The sequence below is a fragment of the Meles meles genome, chromosome 7, assembly GCF_922984935.1.
Source record: "Meles meles chromosome 7, mMelMel3.1 paternal haplotype, whole genome shotgun sequence".
Taxonomy (NCBI): domain Eukaryota; kingdom Metazoa; phylum Chordata; class Mammalia; order Carnivora; family Mustelidae; genus Meles; species Meles meles.
In genome coordinates, this window is record NC_060072.1 from 139,228,692 (window position 1) to 139,241,271 (window position 12,580).

The 12,580-nt window shown below is 40.3% G+C and overlaps 1 protein-coding gene across 1 annotated transcript; it reads right to left on the reverse strand.

The window, feature by feature from the left end:
* Positions 1-1,297: 1,297 nt before the first annotated feature.
* On the reverse strand, positions 1,298-9,599 carry LOC123946519 (putative ankyrin repeat domain-containing protein 20A5). Its single transcript, XM_046011880.1, has 5 exons — positions 9,376-9,599; positions 6,422-6,536; positions 6,091-6,264; positions 3,470-3,576; positions 1,298-1,382 (listed from the first exon to the last, which is right to left on the reverse strand). Exons 1-5 carry the CDS (start codon positions 9,597-9,599, stop codon positions 1,298-1,300), a joined length of 705 nt encoding a protein of 234 aa, XP_045867836.1.
* Between the last annotated feature and the right edge of the window lie 2,981 nt (positions 9,600-12,580).

Consider the following 12,580-nt stretch of genomic DNA (forward strand, 5'->3'; position numbering starts at 1 on the left):
ACTGCAGAAAAATAAAATTGCCTTCTAGAGGACAGGTCTGTATGAAATGTTATTTGCAGGGGTGCCTGGGTAGCTCAGTCATTTAAGCGTCTGCCTTCAGCTCAGTCATGATCTTGAGGTCCTGGAATTGAGCCCCACATCTGGCTCCCTGCTCTAACCCCTCCCCCTGCTCATGCTCTCACTCTCTCTCTCTCAAAAAGTAAATTCTTTATTTTTATTTCTTTCTTTTTTTAAGATATTTATTTATTTATTTATTTATTTATTTATTTATTTGAGAGAGAGAATGAGAGAGGGAGAGAGAGAACATAAGAGCAAGGAGGGTCAGAGGGAGAAGCAGACTCCCCACTGAGCAGGGAGCCAGATGGGGGACTCAATCCTGGGACTCCAGGATCATGACCTGAGCAAAAGACAGTTGCTTAACCAACTGAGTCACCAAGGCACCACACAGCAATGTTGCACCAATAGAATCAAAGGAAACAAGGGAATGATAAGAATGTCCTTTCTCCCCTCCAAATGACTTGCAAAAGAGGATGGTCTCTTTGGTCTTAGGGAACTCCCTAGGTTCTTGGAAAATTCAAGGGGGAAAGAATAGGAGACAACTCTCAAGAGAAAGTATAAGGTTTGCTACTAAACTGAACATCTTGGGACCCAAGTAACTAGTTGGGGGGGGGGGGAAGAGGTGATGTTGGGGCACCTAGGTGGTTCACTTGGCACTTGGTTTAGCATCTGCGTTCAGCTCAGGTCACGGTCTTGGGGTCCTGGGATTGAGCCCCACGTCAGGCTCCCTGCTCAGCAGGGAATCTGCTTCCTCCTCTGTCACTACTCTGTCCCTCTCTGAAATAATTATAAATAAAATCTACAAAGAAAGGAAAGGAGGAAGAGAGGAAGGGAGGGAGGCAGGGAGGCAGGAAGGAAAAAAACACAAATGTAACATTCTTTGTACCCCATGTATAACAGTTATCCTTGGAATGAAACAGATACAGTTAGGATCCCTAAAGATAAAGGTCTCAATAGTCCTGAGATAAAAAAAAAAAAAAAAAAAAAAAAAAAAAAAAATATCCTGCACTCATTTCTAATGCTGACTAGTCTAGCCTTTGTCTTGGTTTCTGGCAAGTGATGTGGGCTAACTCACTGCGGTCCCAAAATTGCCAGAATCAAACTACGAACTCTCATCCGTTGCATAAGAACTAAGAGTTAAATTATTTCAAACTTCAGTTTAGTGATAGCTAACATTTTAATGTACGCCACCCAGGCGCCCAAGAACAGCATAGTCTTCTGCCGTCCATCCACATTCATCTCAAGAAGAGGGATTAACACCTTTCTGAAGAAGAAGCCTGACTACATCTGGAGATTTAAAAGTTGCAGCAAGCATGAGGGCTGTTCTAAAATAACAGAGACATAACTTCACCCTTAGGAACTCAGAGTTATCTAAACAGCAAATTTCATATACTTTACCAGGTTAATATCTTGCCTGTTGGTACAGAATTGACCACTAACACAGTCAAGTGTTTATCTTTGTAAATTACATCCATGGCTAAAATTAAAGGACAAAAAAGAAGCCTCTTGTCCCACCTGGGTATGATAGTAGAAATTGCTAGTTTAAAGTCATTTGATGAACAAGAAATTGTGCTGAGGTCACTTAACTGAAGAAGTGAAGATTTTAAAAAAGAATTCCCCATTTCTTCCTTAAGCTGATTCAGTGTACTTCCCAAGCCTTCTAGAGGACAGGTCTGTATAAAAAGTTATTTGCAGGGGGGCACCTGGGTGACTCAGTGGGTTAAGCCTCTGCCTTCGGCTCAGGTCATGATCTCAGGGTCCTGGGATTGAGCCCCACATCGGGCTCTCTGCTCAGTGGGGAGCCTGCTTTCCCTCCCTCTCTGCCTGCCTCTCTGCCTACTTGTGATCCCTCTGTCAAATAAATAAATAAAATCTTTTTTAAGAATATGTTATTTGCAGGGGTGCCTGGGTGGCTCAGTCATTTAAACATCTGCCTTCAGCTCAGTCATGAACTTGGGGTCCTAGATTTGAGCCCCACATCTGGCTCCCTGCTCTAACCCCTTCCCCTGCTCATGCTCGTGTGCGCTCTCTCTCTCAAAAAAATAAAATCTTTAAAAATAAAAAAACAAAAGTTGGGTATTCATCCTTTCTGATGGAGGCATAATACCCCATCGTGTATATGTACCACATCTATGCTGAGTGAAATAAGTCAAACAGAGAGAGTCAAGTATCATATGGTCTCACTTATTTGTGGAGCATAACAAATAACATGGAGGACATGGGGAGATGGAGAGGAGAGGGAGTTGAGGGAAATTGGAAGGGGAGATGAACCATGAGAGACTATGGACTCTGAAAAACAACCTGAGGGTTTTGAAAGGGTGGGGGATGGGAGGTTGGGGAACCAGGTGGAGGGTAATAGAGAGGGCACGTATTGCATGGAGCACTGGGTGTGGTGCAAAAACAGTGAGTATTGTTACCCTGAAAATAAATAAATAAATACAAAAAAATACAAAAATAAAAGCTACTTGCAGGCTTAAAATAACAGCATTCATACTAATAGTAATAAAAGAGTCATAGTTGCATTTAATGATACTAAGATAAGCATGTATTAGGCACTAAATTAAATACTATATATATAAGATATTATTTACACACAACAACCCTTGAAGGATATATTATCCTCCTTCTCATATCAGAGAACGTAGCTGGTGATGATAAGTAATGTTCCCAAAGTCACATACCCAGCAAGTAGGAAAGGAATTAGACCTAGTCTTGTGTCTATCTAAAGTCCATCTCTTTTCTCTTTATCACCAACCTATGATTTGTCCTCACTAAAAGAAAAATCTATTCAATTAAAGTTATCTTTCATCCTTCGACCCTTACCAATAAAAACAAACAAACAAACAAACAAACAAAATATATATATATATATATATATACTGAACATGAAAAAGGATGATAAGCCCACACTATCTGGTAATAGTAATTAATAATCACTTAGGGATCATCTAACATCAGTATTCTTTAAAAAAAAAAATTTAAAGCAACGAGTCATCCAAAAGATAAAACAACTCCTATTTATGTTTAATATGCATCTTTTAAGGAAAATATATATGAAGTAGAAGTTTCCAAAAAAATACAAAAGGGTTAAGAAGTTCAGTATTGTGTCATAAAATAAAAGGAGTCTACACTTTATAATAAAACTAATATGAAACCCATTTAACTAACATAAAATCCTATGGCAGAAAAATAAAAGCCTACAGATCACATCAATCAATGATATGAAGGAATATAAATTCTGCCGCATACTGTTCTTCATGTTGCCCTGTCAGAATAATTGTTTTAGGCCTAACTGATGACATGTCGACATTTCTCACTATATAATTATAAATTAATCTTCTTCTTATTAAGTTAATCTGACTTAATGTTACCACACTAGAACAATATAAGGTTTAAAAAAAAACTACTGTACCTTTTCGACTCATCAACCACGTGTACATCTGCTTTTATTCCAATTAACAATTCCACCATTTGGTGTTTGTTTTCATTTACAGCAAGTAAAAACGGTGTGAGTTTGAACTGTTAAAGTGTAAAAACAATTTATAATTTACAAAATTACGTATTTCCATACTGAATTTTAAAACCTATAAAGGATCCTCTAACCTTAAACACATATATAAATACTCTCACTCCCCCATCTTCCCCACCCCCCCCCACGTCCCCTAACCCCCTGCTTTCACAGCTGCTCCTTCTCTTTACAATAGCCCCTCTCAGGGGGCCTGGGTGGCTCAGTGTGAGCTTCTGCCTTCAGCTCAGGTCATGAGCCCAGGGCCCTGGGATCCAGCCCCAGGTCAGGCTCTCTGCTCAGTGGGGAGTCAGTTTCTCCTTCTCCCTCTGCCCCACCCCTCTGCTCCTGCTCTCTCTCCCACTCTCACTCTCTCAAATAAATAAATTTTTTTAAAAATAAAATAAATTAAATTAAGTTAAATAGCCCTCCTCCACCTCTTCAACAGATTAACTGTACTCATTCTCCAAAACTTACTTCAAACATCGACTGGTTCCAAGAATCTCGGCTTCGATCACAGCATTTATCGTTGTATACTCCACTTATTTTATTGCACCCATCGAGACCAAGAGCTTCTTGAGGGATGGGACTACTTTTTATCTCTATACCTCCAAACTCTAAAATATAGCTTTAAAAGCTTAAAGTACTTTTACTGAGTTAACAGCCTAAATGATTATCTCTGGAGTAGTGTTTCTTAAATTATATCCCAAAGAATAGATACTTTGCTGGAAAGTGAGGATTCTGCCTCAATAGAAAGATTCAATGATCCTCTGTGTTTGAGAAATATTACAGAACTGCACTATATCTCTAGCGCAAAAGAAATCTGTTTAAATTTGCTTATCCCCATTTGACAATACTTCTCATGGCAAACATTAACATTTTAGAAATTAGAGTTTCAGGGATACAGTGTTGAGAGTTTCCAATAAAGGTGAAGGTTTTCTCCAGGTTATACCAACATGCTTGATTCTCTTCTATCAACGGTATCAGGATCCCAGATGTCAACATAAAGCACTCTTGCTCCAAATGGGTCACTAAGGAGATGGACTCTGAATTAAAACAGCAGCTCTGGGGCATCTGGGTGGATCAGTCAGTTAAGCGTCTGCCTTTGGCTCAGTTCATGTTCTCCGGGTCCTGGGATCCAGCCCTGCATCAGGCTTCCCTACTTTTCCCTCTCCCTCTGCCCTTCCTCCCTACTCATGTGTGTTCTCTCTCATTCTCTCTCTCAAATACATAAAATCTTTCTTTAAAAAAAGTTCATTAAAGTGAAATCTTAAAACTGAATAACTGACTTGACAGTTTACAGCACTGTTAGCCAAAGCCGGCTTTTTTCAAAACTTGAAGAAAACCAACACTTGGGTCAACTAAAACTTAATAACTATAATCAATTGTAGATAATTGCTGCACTTAAGAATGAAAATGTATCAAAACTAGTATCAATATCAACTGAATCATAGAGACAAAGATCACTTCTCTATCTCTATAACTAGATCATGGTCTTAGAGCAGAATAAGGCATATTCCATGTAAAATTACTCAGAATTACTACTTGGGTTAGAAGTCAAGGCATGAAAATTCTTGCTATGTAAAGAACATGCTTCTCTTCTTATAAGTCTGTATATGTGCTTTCTTCCTGCTTTCTTTCTTTACAGTCCCTACAAAAATGTATTTCTAAAAAGTACACTCAAGAAAAAAAAATTTTAAAAAAAGTGAAATCTTAGACAATTAAGTTATTTCAAAATATTTTCATTCAGGGAATGCTCGAGCTTCTACATATGAAAAAATTGACCCTACCTATGTCAACCAACAGTGCTTCCTTAAGGAGAGTGGTAGGACGTAATGCATGTCAAAGAAATAACAAGTGCAATAGTGAGCGCGGTCCTCCACTACTCCCCACGCACAGCTACTACCCCCCTGAGGACCTACACAATGCTGAGCAGGAACTACTCTGGGAAATGGGAGACCCCAATGCGGTGCATGGCAGGCAGAGTGGCTATGAGCACAACTAGATGCCGCTGTAGGATGTCATGACCCGATCCCCTTGCTCTCATCTTCAGAACCTTGGGGCCTGGAATGCCCACGGACTGCAACCTGCTGCTTTCTCCTCCCACTTGCACTCACCCAAGTTACCCTACTGGGTCATGGTCTCCCACCCATTCCCAGCAGCACTCATTTCCTAAGTCCCTGCACAGCACCCAGCCTCCATCATCACCTCACTCCCCTCCAGGCCTTCAATCCTTTGTGGGCTCTGAGCCCACCAGCCACTCCCAAGAACTAATGGGAAGATTCTCCTTCTGGGGTGGAAGGGTGGCTGGGAAACAGAACTCTGCCCTTTCTGTGGGCATCGTCATTCTCTAGTCCTCCCTACCCTGGTTTTGGAGTTGTTTCCATGGTGACAGGACTTGATGTATAAAATTCAGTATTTAGTATTTATTACATATATGAATAAATATGTAAATAAATGTTTTGTGGCTAAAAAATTTATATACAGGTTTTAAAATTTCAAATACTTTATAAATAAAGTTGACGTACCTTGTTTCTTGCTTCAATATTTGCATGGTATAAAATCAGCTTCTCTACTATTGACGTGTCCTCACCAGCAACAGCATAGTGGAGGGCAGTATTGCCAAAATTATCAGTAAGATTTGGATTAGCACCGTGTTCTAAAAGAATAGTTACACATGGCTCTTCTTGAAATTGTACAGCCTGTCAGTAGTATACCAAGAAACAGAGTGTAAATTCTAGGAATTTAAAGCAAGCATGCCATAGTTTTCACCAATTAGTTACATTTAATTGCAATAAATTTTCATTCTAAGTAACTAAATCAAATCCATCGCAGGCAGACACAGCTGCTACCACACACCTTCATTAGAGGAGTCCTACATTCTCTATCATAGAGGTCAAGCTGGCATTTCTTCTCTACAAGAAGAGTCACTATGTCGGCATGGCCGATGGTACAGGCCAGATGAAGAGGAGTCCTATGAAAGTGAAAGAACGTTTTAGGAAATTATAGTGCACTATTTCAAAACATGCAATTAATTCATGTAATTGTAAACATTAAATAGCATCTTATTCCTTTGACTCAAAAACAAACATTTAGTTTTCTTTTGAAGAAAGTACAATATTTATCAGTGATTATTCACCATACTAGTAGAGGAGGCGGCTATCTGACTTGGTAGAGCGTGACCTCAGGGTTCAGCTCAACCTGGGTTTAATCCTACTTAACTCTGTCACTTCATAGTTATGGCTCAGCCTTATCCTCAATTTCCTCATCAAAAAAAATGGAGATAAAAATAGTTATCTTATGTCCCCTGCCCTGCTCAGTTTGAAGGTCATGTGACTCTTGATCTCAAGGGTCATGAATTCAAGCCCCATGTTGGCTATAGAGATTACTAAAAACTAAAAAAATAAATAAAGAATAGTTATCTCACAGGACCTCGTCACCATGCTTAAATGAAGATCTATGCAAAGTTTGTTACATATTATTATTATAACTATTACTATTGCTACTATTATATAAAGACAACACTCCCATTAGGTAAAGTGATACAATTATGCCTACTTCTCAGATATGTTTTAAATATTCACAAGAATACTATATCTCAATGATTCTAGGAGGCTCATTTTGTCACCTTTTAGTATCTCTGACATTGGAATGTGATTTATAATTCAAAATGTCTTACAACTATAATTGACAGAATTTTTTAAGATTTCTTATTGGTATATAAAATGGTGGGGCATCACACAATCAATGTGCCTTACGTTAAATGAAATAATGGTATATACATACAACAATTATACTGCAGTTCTAGTCACATGGTTGGCATTTCAATAAATTTTAGTTCTTGAAAGCATTATGGGGAAAAAGGACTAAAATAATGAAGGCTTTTCGGTTCCAAGTTTTATAAAGTCAACTTTAGTTCTTTTAAGCTGTCTAGTCATATCTGAGTCTTTTCAAATATGACATTCCAGTCAAAGCCTTGGTAAAATAACCAGTGTTTCCAATGGTGTCCTGTTACAAGGAGAACAGATTCTTACTGAACTTATGCAAATGACTGATTGCCATGGAAGAAAGAATACTGACTGAGACCTTTTGGTTTCAGAGGGTTCCGATAGAAAGAGTTGAATACCTTGATTTGTTTACAAATGACTACTTTTACATCTCTGTAAGTTACAGGAAACTTAAGAAAAAGTTTCCCTAGCCTGGAAGAGCAAACATTACAGAACCAGTAATGTTTAAAATAAGACAAAACATCAAGAGATACAACATTACAATCTTTCAGTTCATCTAGTTCCATGTTACTAATTCTGGTTTAGTCCCAATGCAGCTTTTACTTCTGGAAATTCTTACCCATTTCAGTTCCAGGATTTTAACATATCAAAGACCTGTATTTGTCCTGAAAGTCTTCCCATATGAATTTCCTTTAAGGCAGAAGTCATTTTACAAGATAATGCTTAGAAGGCAAATTTATGAATCAGTTAAGTACAAAACATGTTTACCAGCAGATTTCAAAAGCACAAACCCAGTTCCAGCAACCAACGCTCTAGCATTTTATCCCATTTGGTTAAGACCTAGATGACCAACAAATTTAATTCCATTTGCCATTCAAGCAAACCTTCAAACCTTCACAGTTTCAGGTTACCAAAGACTTTGAGAGCTACTTTAACAATTACCCATTAATACCCTGAGACAGACAATTAGCCATCAGTTTAGTCACCTCTTTGCTATCAGATTTCACGTTCCATCTGGGCCCACTCCACTTTAGACGCCATGCTCTCCTGCCAGCAACGGGGAGGGGCTAGGCAGTCCACATCGGGCCAGAGAAGACAGGAACGTCCCCAAAACAAAAAGAGTTTCAGCAGCTGCTTGGGGATACTCCTTAAAGTCTCTGTCTTGAGTTAGACTAACCCCAGTTGGCTCGAGTTATAGCCATTAAAAGTCAGAATCCCCTCACTCTCTGCTTGCCCCATTTCTTCAAACACAGAAAACAACACAACAGACAACAAAAAGACAAGACAAAGACAACTGCAGGCCCAGCGGTCCTGCCACAGGTGAGGATTTTCTAGGGGTACTCAAACCCCCTGACCACCTGCCTAAGAGGACTCGAACCCCCTGACTGCCTAGGGGGACTCGAACTCCCTGGCGATCTACCAGTGGAGGGAAGGAGTGTCCCTGCATCCACTCCAGCCCTGGGGAGCACGGCTGTGTCCAGCTTCTCCCCGGTGGGCCATACCCTGGAGCTCCGCAACCAGACAGACAGGATCCCGTGATCTTACGTCCGGAGGCTTTTCCCAGAAATTCTGATGCTGGCTCAGTTCTCATCATTTGATCCCGGATGAGCTCCCAATGTTAGGGTCCGTAATCAAAGGAACGAGACTGGTACAAAGCGAAGGTCAAGCAAAGCTTTATTTCATGCCAAGCATCAAGAACCAAACTGACTGATCAGGGCTGTCTCTTGGAAAAAAAGCGACCCCTCCCAGCCTCACAGACTAACTTCTATAGAGGTAGTTTAGCTGGGCTATACACAGGTGGCCAATGAGATTGCAATACACAGAGAAAACTGCACAGTCATGCTAGGTCTGCACACACAGAGAAAACTGCTAGATTACACACGGGTAGCCAATTGAATTTCAATTTACCCTTGTGGATATACAGTAGGGCCCCACTGATTGGATGTCTTCACCTGGCCTGACCCGCCCTTGTATCTAGGCTTTGCAAGTGAGTTCCTCTTGGGGGGGGGGCAGGGTAAATCTAAGTTCACTACATAAACACAAAATGACTCCCTCTGGCTAACCATGCCCTTACATCCCTATTACCGTTTCTTCTTGTCTCTTTTATTCACGTCTTTCCCAAGCAGTAGCAACTGCTGCAATCTCAATATGTTGCCCATGACAGCAGCTCTGTGGATCTTTTTGAGATGTTTCATTCGGATGTTATACCGGCGCTGGGGCTTGTTGTCTTCTTCATTCTTGTCAACCGGGGCCCCCAAGCCATTCACCACCTCCCTGCGAAAGGTCAGGGATGAACACACCTTCCCCATCCCGAAAGAAAAAAACTTCTTCATTGCAAAGCCTAGAGGATTCACCAACACTTCACCTTCCACTGGGCTTTTTGCCACTTCTAGACACCAACACTAGCACTAGAGATAAGCCCAACCGACTCACAATGGTTTGGAATGTTGGAGCACCTAACAACCGTAACCATGATGCCAAGCACAAATGCGCTTGCGCACCTCTGAAACCCGCGTGGCTGCGTCTGCGCATAAAGGGCCAGCGACTAAAGGTACCCAAAGCGCATGTGCAAGGCCCAACCCTCTCACATCTCAGTGCTGCGGGGCCTCTGCTGGGCTCGCCACTGGGGGGAGGGGGGGTGGCGGGGGGAGGGGGGGTGGCGGGGGGAGGGGGGTGGCGGGGGGAGGGGGGGTGGCGGGGGGAGGGGGGGGTGGCGGGGGGAGGGGGGGGTGGCGGGTGGCGGGGCCTCCGCTCGGCTCACAGCTCCGGGGCTATAAATCTGGATAGTATTATTTTAAAGACTCTGAAGACCTACAAGAAACTAAGAAATGTTTATTCATGAAAATTACTAAAGTTTGGTTAGAGCTGTGTGAGTCTGTGGTGTGCTCTCACTTCCCATGCCAGAAACTTGTCACTTAGAAAAGGGACTTGCCTGACCTGAGGCAGAGTAAGTCAAAGAGGTGTGGCCTCCATGCTAAGCACACAGAGTTCTCTAACCTGAGGTTGCAATGCTGTTTGGGGGAAACAATATAAGAGTAGGAAGGTATTTAACTGTGAGCTCTGAGAGGTCAGAGAGCCATCTGGATGTGATAAGCACTCCACATAAACTCCAGGTTTACCCGAGGCATGCAGTAGAAACTGAAGCTGGTTCAAGCCACCCACATGCCCATGGTTGCCAAGCCATGCACATACAGGCAAAAAAGCAAAAAACTTGTTAGAAAGCAGAAACCAGGTAGCCTTGAAAATGACCCAAATGTTGAATGGACTAATAAGCTAATAAGCCCACACAGATCCCTCAGCAGAGGAGAAAGCATGAATAATGAGGTCTGCACACAACATCTGCCCAATCTTTGGCTAAATGCTAAAGGATGCAGGCACAGCAGCAACATGTAGGAAGCAAGACTTAAAAATTTAAGAAATGAACAGAGACATCAATGGCTGCACACTGCAGGAGAGACAGACTTCATAAATTTACTGGAGGCAAGTTACTAAACAAGACAACCCCCTGGGGAGGAAATAAGAACCCATAATTGCTACATTACCTGAAATTCAACAAGATTATAAAACAAAGAGACAAGAAAGATGACCCTACTACGAAAAGCATTAAGGAGAAACCATCTGAGTATTTCCAGATGGTAGATTCAGCAAAGATTTAAAAGATTTAAAAGCAGCTACATGAACATGGTCAAAGACTAATGGAAATAGTGTTGAAAACCATGATGAAAATGACACAACATATGAAGAGTCTCAATAAAAAGATACAGGGGTGCCTGGGTGGCTCAGTGGGTTAAGCCTCTGCCTTCAGCTCAGGTCATGATCTGAGGGTCCTGGGATGGAGGCCCACATCAGGCTCTCTGCTCAGCAGGGAGCCTGCTTCCCCCTCTCTCTCTGCCTGTCTATATGCCTACTTATGATCTCTCTGTCAAATAAATTAATCTTTAAAAAATAAAAATAAATAAATAAAAAGATACAAAGTAAATTAAAGATTTGAATGGAAACTTACAGCTGAAAAATATAGAACCTGAAATGGAAAATTCAACTGATTTGAGATGACAGAAAAATCAGTGAACATGAAGAATCAACAGAAATTATTCAATCTCAAGCAGAGAGGGAGAAAAAAAAAATGAAGAAAATGAACAAAGCCTGAGACCAGATCAATGATAAGTGTACCAAAACATATGTAAGGAGACCCCCAGAAGGAAGACAGAAAAGGATTAATAAATATATTTGAAGAAGTAATTGCCAAAAATTGCTTAAATTTGATGAAAACCTAATCTGCAGATCTGTGAAGCTCAGTAAATCCTAACTAGGAAATAGACAAGGACATCCACACCTAAACAAGTCATCATGGGGTCAAACTGCTAAAAGTCAAGGATAAGCAAACAAAAACAAAACCTTGAAATCTGCAAGAGAAAAAAACCAACCTATCACAAAAGGAGACCAAAATTATGATTAACAGCTGACTTCTTACAAAAAAATAATGGGAGCTAGGAGTCTATGGGATAACATAATCCAAATGAAAAAAAATAATGGAAGCTAGAAGTCTATGGGATAACATAATCTAAATGATTAAAGATTTTTTAAAAAGGCAACCGCGTATTCTTTATCCAGCAAAACGATTCTTAAAAAAACAAAGGCAAAAATAAATGATATTCCCAGAGAAAGACTGTGGAAATAAGATTATATAAAGCACGAGTTATGTCACTGTATTGTTGAGTTGCTGTAACATGCACAGATACAACATATGACACTGGGAGCACAGAGAAGAAAATGAGATATACTGAAACAAAGTTCCTACATTTGACCAGAATTAGAGTAGACTGATAAGATGCACAAGTCACACCTAGATCAATCACTAAGATGTAACTCAAAAAAGGAGAAACAGAAGGATCTCTTGAGATATGAGAAAAACAGAAAAGAAAAAGCAAAATGGGACGTGTAGAAACAAGTACATCAAAACTAAATCTGAATTAACTAAACACTGCACTCAACAGAGATTAAAAAAAGCAAGATTGATAAAGAACTTGTGTTCAGAATATATCATCTCTTACACCACATAATAAAACAATGCAAAAGGGACAGTGAGGGTGCTGTGAATGGATGTTTCTCCAAAGAAAATATACACATGGCCAATAAAATAGGAGAGGATATCACTAGTGTAGATAAACGTATGTTAATCTATGAGATATTATTTCATTCACACCAGAATGACTTTATCAAAAAGACTCTAAGAATATGCTGTAGAAGATACAGAGAATGATGCATTTCATCAGGTCCGTAAAAAGGTAAA

Bases quoted from the DNA above. Each gene is read 5' to 3' on its own strand.
- LOC123946519 (XM_046011880.1), bottom strand. From the start codon at position 9,599: ATGGGGAAGGTGTGTTCATCCCTGACCTTTCGCAGGGAGGTGGTGAAT. The intron at 6,537-9,375 runs GTAATAGGGATG...TCACTTTCATAG, and splicing joins AAAAGAGACAAGAAGAAACG to GACTCCTCTTCATCTGGCCT. The intron at 1,383-3,469 runs GTACAGTAGTTT...CTGTTATTTTAG, and splicing joins GTGGTTGATGAGTCGAAAAG to AACAGCCCTCATGCTTGCTG.